The 17,935-nt window shown below is 48.9% G+C and overlaps 1 protein-coding gene across 1 annotated transcript in view; it reads right to left on the bottom strand.

The window, feature by feature from the left end:
- Tln2 (talin 2) overlaps positions 1 to 17,935 on the bottom strand; it is a 432,507-nt gene that overhangs the window by 39,908 nt on the left and 374,664 nt on the right. Inside the window, 5 exon segments of the mRNA XM_059268180.1 lie at positions 4,889 to 5,072; positions 5,857 to 6,002; positions 6,004 to 6,024; positions 10,084 to 10,230; positions 15,991 to 16,110. Of these exon segments, the coding sequence (XP_059124163.1) occupies positions 4,889 to 5,072; positions 5,857 to 6,002; positions 6,004 to 6,024; positions 10,084 to 10,230; positions 15,991 to 16,110 (618 nt within the window).

A 17,935-nucleotide genomic window follows, 5' to 3' on the forward strand; every position in this document is an offset into this window, starting at 1 on the left:
ACACGGGAAGGAGGAGGCCCTTTATCAGTAAGTAGCTTTATGTCCTGCACCATGACACCACCACTCAGGAAGCCACCCTTGGAGCTCAGGGAGGCCAATCATGCTGCTGCTGCTGCTGCTGCTGCTGCTGCTAACGATGATGACAGAACTAACAGAGAGGCTGCTCCCACTGCTGCTGCCGAGACTCATGCTAAGGCCGAGGTTGAGAACTAAATGTATAGCCCGACACTCAAGTGGAGATGGATGCTGATGTTGAGGTTGGTTTCTGAGTACACAGTCCCCCAGCTGCCCCATTCTGCCAACAACCTGTTTCTGACTGGATAAAGGCTGCTAGAGCAGAGATACCATCAGTGAGCTACCATCACTTACCCCCCGAAGCACTGATAACACAATGTCAGCTTCATGCTAGGGCAGTAAGGCCTCCATGACACTCTGCCTGCCTCTCTAGCTTTGGTTCCTGCAATTCTCTGCCCCATACCACGTGTTCGGACACGTGGGTTTTTCTTCCTATTGGGAAGTCTCACCTCATCTCTGCCTAAGGTCTTCACTCCTGCTCTCCTGTACCTGGAACCTGGTTCTTTCCATCCTCTGGGCTCAGCTTGAATGTATGTCCCAGGAGACCTATCTTGACCACCCTAGCAATGGGTCTAACTCCCGAATACCAAAGTGCTATCAGATGGCCGCGCTTCATACTACAGCAGTAGTAGTCCATGGCGCCATTTAATTCATTCATTTGTCCATGTCTTATCTTCTCCCATGACCTGATGAGGTTAGAACAGGCACTGTGTGGTTTCATCCTCAGAACATGTTCTGGCACACAGCTGGCACTCAGTAACTCTTGAGGAAAAAAGGGAGACAGAGGTGGCCTGCTCCATCCTGGAGATGATACTGTCTCGAATGCGGAGTTGGAATCTGAAGCACAGCCAAAGGGAGAACTGACAGGAATCAGCACTAGAGCCAAGAGCGGTGGGTTTGGAATGTGGACTCTGGTCAGTACGATGCTATGCACCCCAGCTTTAACCTTCACACTCCCGGGTTGGCTCATCTACCAGCAGAATTAGCAGTGCCAGCCTTGCCCACTTCATCCCGTTGCTGTGAGGACCAACCAGGATAATAAACATAAAAGCCTTTGGGAGACTCCGGAACTCCAGACAGCCGTGACGTAAGAAAAACTGTGACTTTGCAGCCTCCTGCCACCCTCCATACCCTTGGTGGTGTCGCCTCAACAGGACAGAGGGACCCCAGCCAACCTCCTGCACCCACAGCTGGGGCCAGCTGGGCTTTTGAAGGCCTGACGCTCTCTCCTGAGCCTGTAACAGCGAAGGGGTGCAGCAGGAGAGAGGCACAGCAAGCCAGGGCTGCTGCTAACATCAGCATCCGGGAAGGATGGCCCCATCCTGCTTACTCCACAGGTGACTGACATGCAGAGGGAACATTTTTTTCCCCTGAGTAGATTTGAAAAAAAATAATTTATTAAAAATTTTATTTATTATTATTAGTGCGTATGCCACCGTGTACATATGGCAGTCGAGTACAACATTATGGAGTTGTTTTCTTCTCCCACTTTTCTGTGGGTTCCGGGAGTCAAATTCAGGTTGCCCAGCCTGTGAAGCAGGTGGTTTACCTGCTGAGCCATCTCACTGACCCCCCAATTTATTATTTTTTTTAAGTGAGTTCTCATTAGACGTTGCTGCTTTAGGGGACTGGAGAAATGCTCTGCAGTTAAAAACACTTGCTGCTCTCCTGGGAACCCAAGTTTGGTCCCCAGAACCCACATCAAGTAGCTCATAACTGTCTCTAACTCCAATTCCAGGGACCTGGATGCCTCTGGCCTCCTTGGGTACCTGTACTCATGTACACATATCCAGATGCTGACATACCCACCCACACATAATTAAAAAACAAAACAAAACAAAAAACCCTCAACCTTCTAAATATCTTGAAAACAGATATTTGGTTTATTTTTATTTACTTAGGTAAAATTAATTTTAAAATCTGCTTAGAAAAATGTCCCCTTTGTGTGTTAGTTAGCTGTCCAGTGACCAGGACAGGAGAGGCCTTTATTAGCATCCCTACAACAATATCTAGAAAAAAATTATTTTAAAAAATGGGAAAAGTACCCCAACAGACATTTCTCCAAAGAAGATACATAAATAACCAATGGATCTATGAAGAGATGCTCAATGTCAATAACTTTTAGAGAAACTCAGACCACCTCCCACCTGTTAGGAAGGCTGTTATCAAGGTGAGGGGGACAGGTATTGGTGAGGGGGTGGAGAAATAAGAATTCTGACACACTATGGCAGGAATGCAGAATGGTGTAGCTGCCCCACCCCCAGATTAAAAATAGAACCTTCTGGTAAGCCTTTTCCTAGGGGTTTATTAAAAAAAAACTTAGGTGAGCCAGGTAGTGGTGGCACAAGCCTTTAATCCCAGCACTTAGGAGGCAGAGGCAGGCAGATCTCTGAGTTTGAAGCCAGCCTGGTCTACAAAGCGAGATCCAGGACAGGCTCCAAAAGTACACAGAGAAACCATGTCTGGAAAAACCAAAAAAGAGAAAAAAAAAAAAAAAAGAATTTAAGTGAGAAATCAGCACTCCCAGGCTCACTGCAGCATCATCCACAGCAGTCAGGATGGGAGTGAAACCCACGTGCCTGTCAACAGACAGTTAGAGAAAAAAAATGCAGATCCACACGGTGGATTATTAATTGGCTTTTAAAAAGGGAATTCTGCACTATGCAACATGCACGGACCTGGGGGGTTGTGCATTTCAAGGGAGGAAGTCAGTCACAGAAGGAGAAGCAGTCATCCTCATAAAACAATCATCCTCATAAGCCAAACAGAATGGGGTTCGGGGGACAGGGGAGGGGCAGGGAGGAGCTCCAGCTAAGCTGGGTGAATAAACTCTAGAGACCTGCTGTCCCCATGGCACCTATAGCTAAGGACCACTGCATGGCAGTTCAAGGTCTGCAGAGGCAGACTGGGTATGCTAAGTGCTCTCACCCAGGAAATGCCAATAAGAGCTGAGAAAGAGGTTGCTCAGAAGGGGAAGGCAGAGGAAACACTAGAAGTCATTGAAGATTCAAGGTGTCTGTAAAAACTCACTTTGTGATTCTGTACTTTATGTGCCTAATACAACTGGTTGAGATAAAATGTTTTTAAACAAATGGAAAAAAAATTCCCACAGCAATTCAATACATTTCTCTGTGTGGAAAAGATCCATACTCTTTCTCCTCCAAATCAGCTGGGTAAGAAGAGTGTGCACGCAGGGGGTGGGGGGTGGGGGGTGGGGGGTGGGGGGTGAGGGTTGCACTTCCAACTCCAGGGACAGGGATTCCAGCCTTTCCTTCCTTCCTTCCTTCCTTCCTTCCCCCCAGGGTGGGACCACCACCTCGGGTTCCTGCAGAAGCCTTGTGCAAACAGCATATCTGAAGTCCAGTGCTGGTGGAAGAAACCGAGCTGGGGGATAAAAAAAACTAAGAAAGGCCCTCACGGGGCTCCATTGTCTTGGAGGACTGTGGAAACGGAAGGGGCAGGGTACACAGAAAAAAGGCTGGTGGTCCCCAGTTAAGTAGTTCAGTCATCACTGCTCTCCCCCGGCTTGAAGGGCAAGAGTTATCTAGCGTGGGGCCCAGTAGACTAGACTGCTGACCCAGAGCAGGCAGCGGCAGCGGTGGGGGTGGCGGTGGCGGCCATGAAGGTGTTTACTCTTCTGTTACTGGGACGAGTGCAGAGGAGAGTGAGCTGTGCTACTGAGGACTCCAGCTGGCTGTCAGCTCAAGACCATCAAACATCTGGCACGGGCCAGGTGCTGCTATACAGGGCGTGCTGCTTCAAACATGAAAGGCTGCAGTGACTGTGGTCTGGACAGGCCATGAAGGCTCAGGTGGGTCACTTCAACAAGATCGCCACCTGCTGAGCGGAGGGCCCTCCCACTCCTCCAGTCCCGTGTGTGTGTGTGTGTGTGTGTGTGTGTGTGTGTGTGTGTGTGTGTGTGTGTGTGTGTCGTCCCCCCCCTCCCCCGCTTCAGAACCAGCCTTCTCCAGCAGTAAGCCACGTGTGCTCCATACCCAATGCCAGCAGCTGGGGTCACCAATGGCCTGTCCCCAGACATTCACCTGTCTTGACTCCCCATGTCTCTATAGAAAACATTCCTTTCTTGCGGGTCACACACACCCTCTTCCCCCACTAGCTCTGGCCTCTCTTGAAGTTTTCCAGGTGTGTGTGTGTGTGTGTTTTTTTTTTTTTTTTTTTTCTCAGCAAGTGCCTGAAGGTTGGAGTTCTCCAGGGTTGATCTGACATCCCTTCTCTCATCCCATGCTTTCCCTGCCCTGTGCCTGCAGACACTGTCCAGAAGCGGCCATACCCGAGTCACACCTGTGCACAGGGGCACGCTCATGCCCTCAATGGTTCTACCTGCTTGTCTCACACTTCTAATTCAACATGCCTTAGACTGGGACTCCTCCTCCTCGAGTCAGGATGGCTCTCCCCTTGTGGATTGGTCAGGATGGCTCTCCCCTCATGGATGACTCGCTCTCTTGCTTCATGAAACTGTATACTGCTCCAGCCTGACCACAGGACACTTGGTACTCTTCCCTCCCCTTTATCCTCACACTGTCTTCTTCAACCAATTGTTCACCAGGCCTGGCTGACTTATTTTTCTAGGTTCCTCCCAAATCCATAGGCTTGTCTCAACCCCTGAACCGTCACCACAGTCCACGTGTCTGTCAACTGCTTCCTATCAGCTTCTCCAAACAACTATGTGCACGTATTGCTTACTTCAAAGGCTACTTGCTTAACCTCCCCCCCCCCCCCCCCCAGTTCTGAAGCCCGATGCAGGGTGTATAGGAAAAAGAGAAAGGCAGCAGTCCCCAGGCCCCATCCATACCTGGGTCTCAGGGTCATTGGAGCCCAGGCTGGCAGCCCCCAGCTTGACCACCTCGGCAAGCTGGGTGATGGTCGCTGCCGAGGACTGAGCTGCCTGGGCCAGCTTGTCTGGAGTGGAGGCGGCCCCTGACACCAGCAGCTTCGTGTCTTCCACCAAGGCCTTGGCTGTTTTCAGAATGTTCTCCCTGAGAAAGCAGGGAGGTCAGAGAGACGGGAAAAACAGAACAAAAGTTGTTCACTTGTAGTTGTTGTAGAGGAAGGAAATTCACAGGGGCTTTGGGAAGAGAGGCCCCCGTGATCCACCGCCCTCTCGAGGGGAGGGGAGTCTTCCAAGCATGTGAGGCTGGAGCCTCAAGCAGTATGTAGCCAGACCGGGAGGCAACTCCAGAGAAGAGTCCAGTACTGTAGCTAGGTGGGAGCTCAGCTTCTTCCTATGGCCCCACAAGCTCTTCAGTATTTCCCAGCCACACTGGGTTGCAAGGGCGCATGGCTTGCACATCGTGCTTGGGAATCAGAGCCCACGGGGCCAGGCTCCAGACAGACAGCAGGGCACAGAGAATCTTCACTCCGTCACTCAGGTTGGAGAGACAAGAAAGAGGCTGGACACATGGTAAGGGTTTAGGGGTCATCAGCAGTAAATACGCAGAGCCGCGGACACAGGTCTGCTGAAGGAAGGCTCCCAGGAGGCAGGAGGCTTTGGAAAGTGACTGCTAAATATGCCTACCCCTGCCTCTCCTGTCCTGCTGGGTCTGTGGGCAGTCAGAGGGGCAACTCCCTGGTGAGCGAACACGAAAAGGCTAGCCTCCGTTGGGAAAGGCGGTTTCTAACTTGTCAATGGAGCTTATCCTGACCCTGTGGTTCACGTCCCCCACTGGGAATCTTGTTGATATCAAAGTGGATAATGACATTTCTGAGTCCTGGGCAGGACGGGGTGACCAAATGTATGCCCGCTGGGGTCTCCCCCAGTACCTGTGATCTGCAAAGGTCTCGCCATTCTCTGCATTCAGCGTCCCTGCCGTCGCAAACATGATGGTGGTGTCCAGGTCGGCGATGATCCCAGACACTGCAGTCGCAGCCGTGATGCAGGCTTGGGTCCCCTTGTTCCCGGCCTGGAGAAGCGGACAGCACCAAGGACACCTGTACAGTAGAAAGGTCATGTAAAGGGGAGCCCGGGAATGGAGAAAGTAAGACTAAAAAAGTGCACCACCATTGAAAAGACTGAATTAAAAAAAAAAAAAAAAAAAGCCGGGCGGTAGTGGCGCACACCTTAATCCCAGCACTCGGGAGGCAGAGCCAGGTGGATCTCTGTGAGTTCGAGGCCAGCCTGGGCTACCAAGTGAGTTCCAGGAAAGGCGCAAAGCTACACAGAGAGACCCCTGTCTCGAAAAACCAAAAAAAAAAAAAAAAAAAAAAAAGAAAAGACTGAATTCTCTCAGAGCTGCTGCAGCACAGAGGTTAACAGGCCCGAGCTTAGAGCCAGGAGCCTGGGTCTGAATACCAGCTTCACCATTCACAGGCCACCTGACCTTAGGCAGTCTACTTCATTGCACCAAGCCTCAGCTTCCTTGAACGTAAAACGGTTAATTAAAACATAACATGTGCAAAAGTGCAAACCAATTAGGTGTTTGTAGGTCGCTACGGTTTCCTGGAGGGCAGTGCTCACCAAGTCAAGTCACCAAGTACGATGTTTCTGACACCATACTGAGGGATCAGGTTTAGGCTCCTGAGACGTGGGTGGCAATTTCCACCCCTCCAGTTAGGTCTGGAAGGAATGGCTACTGTTAATACTCATCATTCACCTGGCCATGCAGGACAGGCCACTTTCCAGAGTGGATTCCAGTAGGACTCCTGCATGCCACTCTCCACTGCTAAGTACTTATGCAACGACCTGAGGGTCCAGCAAGTTGGCTAAGGGCTTCACCCTGGCACACTCCACATCAGAAACCCCAGGTGCCAGCTTCCTGTTCCTAGAGACACTTTCTACAACCACAGCCTGATTGCCCCCACAGGTTCACAATCACACCGTGCGCCCACCAGACCACCATATGTCAAGTCTGCCAGCTACTAAGGTCCCCAACACAGCTGTCTTCCTGCTCAGGGCGAGTGCTCTGTCCTGTTCTCTTCCCCCAGCACTGATGTGCTTATCTTGTGAGATATAGCTCCAGGTCCCCTCTAGGATGCCTCTCTAGTCTCTTTGCAGAGAGGCGGTTCTGCCTAAGGATTCCAAGTACACTATTCTGTCCTCAGGGCAGCCCACTGTCCTGTAGATTAGAAACAGTTTGTCACAGGGCAGCTGAAGGCTCTTTAATCTCTATACACCTGCTATTCTTAACCATGCAGACGCAAGCAAATGCTTTGTAAATGCACTTATGTATGCACCATGTGTGGGTGAGGGAGAATAGGGGTGAGGGCAGGGATCAAACTGTAGATAGATGTCTTCTTCAGTTGCTCCACCAAACTGCTCTTTTTTTCTACCCCCCAGGTGGTGGTAGTAGGGTGGACGGATGAGGCGGGACAGTATCTCATTGAAAACTGACAGATTCTGCTAGAGCAGTTGGCTAGTGAGTCCCAGCACTCTGCTTGTCCCTGCCTTATCAGTGCTGGGATTATAAGGTAAATTCACTTCTTGAAGCATGTTGAACAAGCAGGGGAGTCAAGGCATGAATAGAGGCATGGAGTTTGGGATGTTCTTTCTTGTGCCCATCAGGTCTCAGGAGACTTGTGGGTATAGTTTGGCAGGATGGACACAGGGACCATTTTCTCCAATAGAAGCCTACAAAGAACTGTTTCTTCTCCAGGGATAGTTGGTTTTGAATGCCAACTTGCTACAACCTGGGAAGCGTCTCAATGTGGGACTATCTTGAGATCAGGTTGGCTCGTGGGCCTATTGTGAGGGATTTCTTCCTATTTTATTGTATTTTATTTATACCCTTAGAGGCCAGAAGAGGATGTCATAACCCCTGGGACTGGAGTTACAGACAGTTGTGAGCCACCATGTGGGAACTGGGAATCAAACCCAGATCCTCTGCAAGAGTAACTGGTGCTCTTGACCACTGAGCCAACACTCCTGCTGTGGATTTTTCCGTAACCGGGTTAATTGAGGTGAGCCCACTGTGGGTGGTACCATTCCCTGGTTTGGGGCCCTGGACTGTATCAAGAGCAGAGAGCGAGGTGAGCACGAAGCATGCAGGCATTCATTTCTCTCTGCTCTTGACTGTAGATGCGATGTGACTAACTGTCCTAAGTTCTTGTTGCTGTGATTACCCCACCAATGGATTGTAACCTGGAGTTAAGAGCTAAAATACACCCTTCTCTCCCCTAAGCTGCTTTTTTGTCAGGGTACGTTATCACAGCAACAAATGCAGCTAGGACACCTCCTCATTTGTCTGATGCTTCCTTAAATGTTCACTAGGTCTCACCGGGAAAAGACGAGTCAGAACAACACAGAGCTGGTCTGGGAATGACGTCAACAGTTTCTGGAAAGAACTCTTAGAATGGGCGGCAAAGGCCTGGAGGTTATGAGGTGTCTTGAGTGTGTGTGTAAGAGAGATTCTCAGCCAGGATGAAAGAAGAGCCCAGAAACAGTTCCACCCACTGTGGAAGTGTACAAAAAATAGGTATTTACTGAGCATCTACTAACCACTAGGTCTGACACAAAGGTAGACAACGGGATCATAGATGGGAGACACCCTACTTACACCCCAAGATATGCAGAAACAACAAGATACACAGGTAGGGTGACCTGCAGCAACAAATAGCCAAAAAGCTAGTGGCTAGGAACTGGCCACCTCCGCACCTCTGTCCTTCTCTACATGTCCCAAGTCGGGCCACTCTGCTGTGAGAGGCTGCAAGACCAAGGCCAGCTCAGGACGATTCTGCATGCAGCTTGGGTGCCTGGGGAACTACGGGGCAAGGCCTTTGAAGGGAGGAAGGTGCCTTCCTCCAGCTGAGAGATTTCATTCTTACTGGAGAGCCCAGTAGCTGGCCAGTCCTGTGGGCTGGGGGAGGTTGCCAGATGGAGGCTCAGTCTGGTCCAGGGCTGACTGACAGAGCAGCCTCTGTAAGCAGTTTCCTGTGGAACACTTCCTCTGCCCAGTCCTCCAGCCTTGTGGCCAAGTTTCTGAACAATACGGAGCTCTATGCACACACAAGTGAAGAGGAACTGCAGAGCATGGATGCTCCAGCCCGCCGCAGCTGCAACAGTTATCACAAAAGGTCTCTGATACAGAAACAAAGCCGGGGGCTGGCACACTGGGAGGATAAAAGAGCTACTGGGCACGAAGGGTGGATCTAACGGGGCCTTGTCAGCTAGGGAGACGTCATGGGAGAAAAGGATTTTTGAGGAAAGTATGCAGAGGCTAGGGGCTAGGGTTTGTTAAATGTTAACTATGTACCTGGCACAGTACCCAGCACTTTTACACACCTGGATTCTGTGAGTCAGAGATCACACATTTGTGTGCTCGTCTTATGGATGAGGTAACTGGGGCTTAGACAGGTGATGTAACTGATAAACTCTTCAAGCCTTGATGGCTGCACCTGACCACCATCTTTCGGAACAGCAGCCCTGAGGCTCAGGAGCCCAGGGCAGGTACACGGTACATCAGGTGACTGTCTAAAGTCACTGAGACCATTCAGCTTCATGGTATATAAATGAAGAGGTCACATAGCAAGCAGACTGCAGTCTTGTTTGTGTGTTTTTGCCTCTGGAGACAGGGTCTCACTATATATATCTATATCTATATCTATATATCTATATATCTATATATCTATATCTATATAGCCCAGGCTGGCTCTCTGGCCTCAGCCTCCCCTATGCTGGGGTTTCAGCTGCACCAGTCTACCTAGCTCTTTCAATTTTTCTGTCCCAGCTCTAGCACTTAGAAACTCTTTGGAAAGGGAGACCAACTGTTACAGGCTGGGCTGTGGCATCAGCCTTCCCCTGGCTGGCTCCCCATGCTGATTTTGGTAGGGCCATCTGTAGGGAGTTCCTGATTTTCCCAGGCAGGGCTGCCTCTGTTTTGCCCTGAATTTCTCAGATTCTGTGACAGCACCTTCACTGGGGAGGATCTGGGTGGTGAGGGAGACAGCCGCCTTAGCTGGATGAATTTTGGTTTTGTCCCCACCAGAACTGGTCACATTAAATGTCAGTGCTCTGCACAATGGGTATATCCATCTTACCCAGAGGGGACCCCTTACCTTCTCAGTGACGGAACGGGCACACTCGATCAGCTCCCTCTTGGTGTAGCTGTCTGTGGGGCACACCTGGAGGGCCCCCGCCTTCTGCACCAGGAAGATACAGCCATGACCCAGGTCCTGCACACGTGTGCGAATCTGGAATCCAATCTACAGAGGCAAAGCCAGAAGGGGGAAGGAGTGTGAGGGACCCTTCCATCAAGGCCTGCCCTAGGTGGAAAATTTCTCTTGTGCCCTCTGGGAGCCTGGCTAGGAAAATTCCATTCTATTTGGAACCCCTCTCTGGTGAAATACGGAATGTAGTTGATTTACCTTCCTGTGAAACGACTGTAAAAATGGCCATGGCCTCCATTAAGAAAGCCTGTAGCTCATGGGGATAGCATAATATCTTCCTGGTGTGTGTTTATCTTTTCTGAGGGTCTAGCTTATCTGGATCCCAAGCTACTTGAGAGAATATACCTGAGGAATAGATGTTCCTCAGCTTGAACTCTGTGGGATAACTGTGTTATTCATTTAACAAGCATTTTGAGTACACCAAGGCTTTTTCTATACATTTCATTTCATGAGTTCAAAGTACACCTTTGTCATTAAGCATAATTAAAGGGGTCAGATTTTCATAAAACTGGTATATTTACCAAACAGAACATCCCTTCCTGAGCTGTATTCATGGCGAATGCAATCATATAGAACCCAGGCTTCCTGTGTCCTGAGTTGGGTTTGACTTTCCCTTTTTAGCTCTAAAGGCTCAGCAGACATGCATTCCTACTTTATTTATTTGCTTGATTAAAATAAATTAAGGCAGGATCTCATATAATCCAGGTTGGCCTGGAACTGACTGTAACTGAGAATAAGTTTGAACTTCTGATCCTCCTGCCTCCACATCTCAAGTGCTGGGACTATAGACATGTGCTATACCAAATCCAGTCTTTGTGGTGCTGGGGTAGAACCCAGGGCCTCACACACATTAGACTAGCACTCTACCAATAGAGCTACAGCCCCAGTCTGGGCATGCATTTTATTAAGGATGTCAGACTACACAATTAGAAGGGGGTAGTAGTTTGCCTAAGAGAAGCCTAATAAACTTCACTATGGCCAAGCTGCTAGCTGTCTCCTTCAAGCAGTACTAAATTCCCCCTCCACCTTCCCAAAGCATGCATTCCTCTGGTTCTGTTCTGTATCAGTTTTCACTTTGAGTTTGATAAATACAGCCACAAACAAACTGCCTTCCAGGCCAGGTAAGCAACTAAAAAGAAGAGCAAAAACTTCAAGCATGAGTCAGTGTTACTGTCAAGAATCAACAATAGCTACAAGCCAGGGCATCTATCAAGAATGCTTACCAAAAGGTCTCAGGTACTGTAAATAATTCTGGGGAGATTCCAGCCCAGGGGACACCATCTCCTGCTTTTATCTCATTAGTCACAGGTTAGGGCAGAGTGACTCTGGAGAGTAGGAAGGACTGTAATGCTTACTTTCCTACTTTGGAACTATTGACTGCTTTGGGGAGGGAAAGGGCTTTGAAAGCTACTTAGCAGAAAGTTCGTCAGTTGCAGAAGGGTGAGTGTCTGCTTTTCAGGTGTCTTCTAGTGTGAGCACCGGGCCGTGCAGAGGCTTTCCACAATTCAGGCTGTCCTGCTGACCCTCTCTGGGATACACAGTAGGAAAGGTAGCCTGGGAGTCCACAGCATGCCAGCTCTATACATGTCTGGACTGATGTGGCCACAACACACTACCGAGCGGGGGAAAGGTGTTTGCTGACAGTGGGGACGCCATTCAAATATTCATTGTCTAAGGTAAGAGTCAAGCCATGTGGCCCAGGCTGTCCAGGAACTCTGGATTCCCTTGCTCCAGCCGCCCAAGTGCTGAGATAATCAGACAGATCTATTTTCAAGATATGTTGGCGATTTACACATGACGTCAAGATGAAGCCAGGGGATGTGACATTAGTTTCAAAGTCAACTTGGTCTTTAAAAGCTTCCACGAAGTTTAACACTGTGTATCCAAGGGTCTGCAGTAAGTTCAAGGTGGGAGCTCTTACATGAAGGATGACCACAGATCCCTAATGACAGGGGACTGCAGGTGACACCAGGGGAGAAGGGAACCATGGAAACAGCACTCAGAGAATTTTAAAATAAAAAGTTAAAAACCCTCTAAGTTTTTAAGAGTGGTTTTAATAAGAACAGAATTTTGTTAAACTCTCTGAGCTTCAGTTTAGTTATCTCTGAAATGAAGAACAGATGAGGCTTGGCTCGCACACTTGAAGTTAAATGCACAGGACCCACCAGGGCACCTGGCCTTGGCACTCATCACTCTCACTGCTTCCCAGGTTACTGTGAGATGGTGGACTACGTAAATACAAGAGGACCACAGAATCAACACAGTCTACTGGCAATTTCACTGGAAATTTTTATGGCTGGAGGAGCTTCCTAGAAAGGGAACACACTTTTTAAGATTGTGTTTCAACTGATAAGCACTAAGAATTGCCCAGTTCCCAAAGCAACATTAAATTTCTCAGCAAGTCTGGCCCAACTTTGCGAGACCCACAGGGTGGATTGAATGTACGACCAGTGTTTAGTATAAAGGAACGCTGCTCAAAGACACACAGCTTGGGGTTTTTAACCGGCAACGTCAGGAAAGCATTACTTGAGCCTCAAGAAAAACCCTCAATTCCCTTCTTGCTCAAAGAAAAATATTGTGGAGAAAACCATCTGCTTTTGTGCTTTAAAGGAAATTGAAAAAAAAAAAAAAAAGCCCGGCCTTGGTAGAGTCTAGATCTGATTACAATGGGGATGGCGAAGAGTTGTCTAGGAAAAACAGGTCATTCTCCTTTACTGCTCAAGACAAAACAGAATGAGACGACTTTTCGCAGACTTTAAAAGCAACTGGGTCCAGAATTGCTCGCCTGGAGAGTTAGACAGGGTGGTTTCGGAACTTGTGGGATCAACTTAGAAAATGTAACAGGAGAAACAGTGTGAACAGAACCAGGCATCATTTTCTCCCCACCATATAGCACGTTTTAGGTGAAAAAAATTTTTTTTTTAAATGCTAGAGTGTACATCCATCCCACCTGGGATGCAGGCATGTTTCCTGGCCAGCCACTTTACAAATCCTTTCCCTGGCTTACAAAGTGGTGAGGTGATTTTCTCCAGAGACAGCTACAGTCCCTAAATCTTTTCCCCAGGACTTACATTTAGGAGCTGTAGCTCCTAGGATCTCAATCCCTCCCTCCCTCCCTCCTTCTCTCCAACTTCCCTTCCCTCCTCCCCATTTTCAGCCCCTCTGCTCTCTGTATGTGTATGCGGGTGCATGGCCCCATGTATGCACATGTAGAGGCCACAGGTCAATGTCAGGTATCTTCCTCAATTCTCTCAACTTATTCTTTGAGACAGGGTCTCTTGCTGGACTTGGAACTCTATGATTTGACTAAGACTTGCTGACCAGTGAGCCCCGGCACTACGCCTCTAACTTCCCAGCACTAAGATCAGAGGCATGTGCAGCTAGGACCAGCTTTTCACAGGGGTGCTGGGGATCTGAACTCAGGGCCTCATGCTTGTAGATGACTGAGCCATCTCCCTGCCCTCTCTGTTCTCGGTATTCAGGGAGGAACTAATCTTAAGTTGCAAAGCTGTCAGAGGGGTTTTCACTTTTCTGAAGACTTTCCACAGCGCTATTAACAAAGCCTTGAGCTTTCCATGGAAAAATAAACAGAGAAAGATCCTGTTTGATGTTCGAGGACTGAGGTCCGGCTTTTCCTGTAATTGTCACATTGTGGAAAAGACCAGAATTCGGACTCGGCGGGGCATGCCGCAGACTCTGCAGGAAAGGCTTCCCGCTTGCCCTAGATGTAAATATTTTCACATGCTGGGGTATGGGGCCCTCTCGGGTATACAAATAACTTTCACAATTTTGGTATGCTTAAAAAAAAAAAACCCTACATTTCTTTAGGGACCTCCTAACCCTCTCAGTTTTCCCCCAAGCATCTGTCTGGCAAATGTACACAGAGAACTTTCCTGCACAAGCCACTAGTAACCTTATATTCTCGCTGCCATTTTTGGCTCTGGGTCACACTGTTCTTGTGCCTGGACTGTAAAATACATCTCAAGATGCCCCACTGAAAACAGAAAACCTTACTGACAATGTCAGAGGTTAAAACCCAGCACCCAGCAAAGTGACGTGCTGTGAGGTTAGTGATGCGTTCTTTTCCTCCCTGCCTGGATGCTGTTGTGGATTCTGTGTTGTAGCAAGGCTCTGCTTGCTTCCTGCACTGGCGTGGGCAGCTCAGGAGAACTCCGTTACGGAAAGGGCAGGCCAGTGTTCCAAATCCAGACAGATGAGGGTGGATCCCATGTACAAAGCTTTCCATGGCGAGGGGTCCAAACCTCCCTGGCAATCATGGTATCTGTTTTTAATCCCCTCCCAAAGCAAAACAATTCTTTCCTTTGTACTAATGTTCCCTGACTGCAATACAAGTTCTCTTCTTCTTGTTTATGAAATTCAAAATTACACGTTGATCAAATGAATTATATGTCTAGATAAATTACAGACTAGAATTATAGTCTAGTCTTACTAAAACAGGGAGACCATTAAAAAAGAAAGAGAAGGAGGACTATAAGGAGGAGAAGGAAGAGGAAGAGGAGGGGGAGCTGTGTAAAAGGAATCAAGATTCGGTATTTTTCTTGGTGACTTAACATAATTATTACAAATGCAATTATTCATGCGGAGGCTAACTGAGTGCTCTGCAATCTGAAGACAGGGGCATGGTTAGAAACCGAAGGAACTCCATGCTGGATATATATGTACCTTAGCACATATATATGCTATGTCTGTTCACATGCATTGTTACGACACATGTTAGAATATGATGTGTTTTGGGTCTGTGTTGCTACAGTTGTTTCTAAAAGCCTTTGTTAGACACACTTGGTCCTGACTTTTCCCAGCAGCCTCAGCAGCACTGGGTAGGTGGGAACAGTGTCTGTCATTTCAGGGAAATGAGCAGACCAGTTACAAACCTGTGGCTTCCACAGCCCCAAAGGTTTAGGAAAATACTGAACAGGATTTACATTCAACAAGCGGCTTGCTTTTCACAGAATTTGTTACCTGTATCTTCCCGTGTTCCTGTAGTCCCTCCATCATTCTGTATCCCAGACTGAACTTTCTCTAAGGAGCCATATGGTTTCTTGGGCTCTCTATAGACACTCTTCTAGGTGCTCACACTAAGACCGCTGCCACCAGCCCCTCTATTTCTCACAGCTTCCAGAGACGATTGCTCTTTGACAGTGGCCAAACTTGCTGTTCCAAGACTCTTACGAGTACAGACTTGCTGAGGCCATGTCTACACTAGCCTCTATGGAAAGGGATAAGGAAGGCAGGTGGGTTCTGAAGAGCACAATGGAGGTGTCATGGTGGGTGGGATCTAGGCCAGTTTCTAGAAAGCCAGGCACCTCCAGGCTGGACTTTGTGCCACTGCAAGCAGGCTTTCCTCAAGACAGGCGATATGAAAGCCCACATGTGGATCTAATATTTTGGGGAAACTTGGTAATCATAAGCATGATTGGTTGGGATGTGCTGGGGGTTTGGGCAGGAAGCAGGAAGGGCAGCCCCAGCTTTGGGCATTTTAAGAGGGTGAAGGAAGCTGGCAGAGCATTGTAAACAGAACTCTTCCATCTGAGAGCCCTCTCCAGGGGGCCCAAGCTTTTGGTCAGCTGGCCTCAGCAAGGGTCCATGTTTTGGGCACAATGAGGGGCTATCTGAGTGAATCTGGGACATCAGTTGCACAGTAGTGGGAGTGAAGCCTGCTCCTGGCTGCAGTGATGGGGTCTTGTAGAACTAGACTACAGGACCCTCCCCTCTCCCATCCCCAGGAATGGGCACCATGCATTTGCTTCTTAAGATAGGGGCCTTAGGGTGGCAGACCTCCTCTGGTTCGGCGGTGGCTGCTGCCATCTGGCCCTGGAGAGCCAGGTGCCCATAGTCACTGGTCATTTGTGAAGCCAGGCCTCCCAACTCCTCCGGGTTAGTAACCGACTTAGTCATCTGGAAAAAGAAAACAAGCAAGACACAAATACATACACACATACACAAAGAGAAGCGTCAGAACCACGTGTTAATACCCCGGGAAGGCACAGGGTTTCATTCACTTTTAGCCCCTGGGGAAGGTGAAGGCCAGGCCTTGCCATGAGGGCTGGACACTGGGGAGGGCGATTCAAGCAAAGGCCATGCTGCATTGCACGTGACAGGCCCGAGCTGTGACTACCCTGCAGCACAGGCCAGATGGGCACATGCTCAGCGTTCAGGCCGTGCAGCGTGGAGCCGGGTCCTCGGGGGCCAATCTCAGGGAGCTTGTCCTTTTGGGGTCACCAGAGGAATTCTCACAAGGAACTTTGGGGAATAAGGCTTGTGAATGGTGTACCCTGCTCCAGGTTTCTACTGGGCATCTAGGCAAGAGAGGATCTGAGGACAGGGCTGCTACAAAGTACTGAATGAGACTCAGGGGAGAAGCCAACATCAGGGAATGAGTGAAGGGAATCAGGTCTCGGGGTGAATTGGTACAAAGCATGACAAGGTGCTGCCAGAAACATGGTGGTCCACACACCCCGTCTCTCTGCACCTCAGCACAGCATGCAGATGTTTAATGCTACCCAGTCTCTGCATCTGCTTTTTACAGGTCACCTAAAAGGCATCCTTGGTCTCTTTTCTAGGGACTTCACTCCTGCCCTAGATTTCTTATCTCCACTCTTTTAAAAATATTTTATTTTTATTTGTAGGTGTGTGTGTGTGTGTGTGTGTGTGTGTGTGTGTGTACTCCAATGCATGTGTGGAAGTCGGAGGACAACTCACAGGAGTTGGTTCTTTCCTCTGTGTGGGTTCCAGGGACTGGACGGAGGTCATCAGCCTTGGTTACAAGTGTCTTTACCTGCTCAACCACCTTGCTGGTGACATTCTCTATGCCCTTTAAACACCTTGATTTTAAAGGGCTATTCCATTTGTGTTTGAGACAAGGTCTCATGTAGTTCAAGCTGTCCTCGAACTCAGTTTGTAGCTATGGATGGCTTTGAACTTCTAATCCCCCTGCTTCTACCTGCTGAGGGCTGGAACTATGCCCAGCTTAAAGGACTTTTAAAAAGCCTCTTTAAATGATTCTATATCTACCAAGGTGGGAATATCCATTCCACCTAAGGCATGTTTTAAGACATAATGTCGCAGCCCTCATCCAAAAGTGGGTTCCAAGGAACACAACCTGGATCCTAAGAGAATGAAGTTGTATCTTGAATGGTACCATTTGTGCCCTGTCAACAGGAATACAAAGATTTTTTACCTACCAGGTGAGGAGTGCCTAGCTCCAACCTAAAGTGCCAGGCTAGCTACCTCAGGATGGCCATATACTGGAGGCTGGGCTTGCTGGGAATCACAGGTGCCAAGGCATGACACAACCTGGCTCAAAGCCTGGTCCAGAAGACTCTCTAGAAACTTTATGATGCCACTCAAAAATGCCTCCTCCCGCCGGGCGGTGGTGGCGCACACCTTTAATCCCAGCACCTGGGAGGCAGAGGCAGGTGGATCTCTGTGAGTTTGAGGCCAGCCTGGGCTACAGATTGAGTTATATAGGACAGGCTCCAAAGTTACACAGAGAAACCCTGTCTCGAAAAAGAAAGAAAAAAAAATGCCTCCTCCCACTGCCACACTGGACAGTAAGGGGCCTTTGATCTGTTCCCTGTCCTCCCCTGACAGGATGGTCCTGGGGTAGCTCCAGCTTGCCAGGACACTCAGAAGTGATTCTAACTTCTCCCTCCTTCCTCAGGCCACATTTATTTCAACAGTAGGCCTGGTACAGAGTTCCCATGCATGAGGAGAGCAGGCA

Source organism: Peromyscus eremicus, chromosome 7 (genome assembly GCF_949786415.1).
Source record: "Peromyscus eremicus chromosome 7, PerEre_H2_v1, whole genome shotgun sequence".
In the NCBI taxonomy this organism is placed as follows: Eukaryota; Metazoa; Chordata; class Mammalia; order Rodentia; family Cricetidae; genus Peromyscus; species Peromyscus eremicus.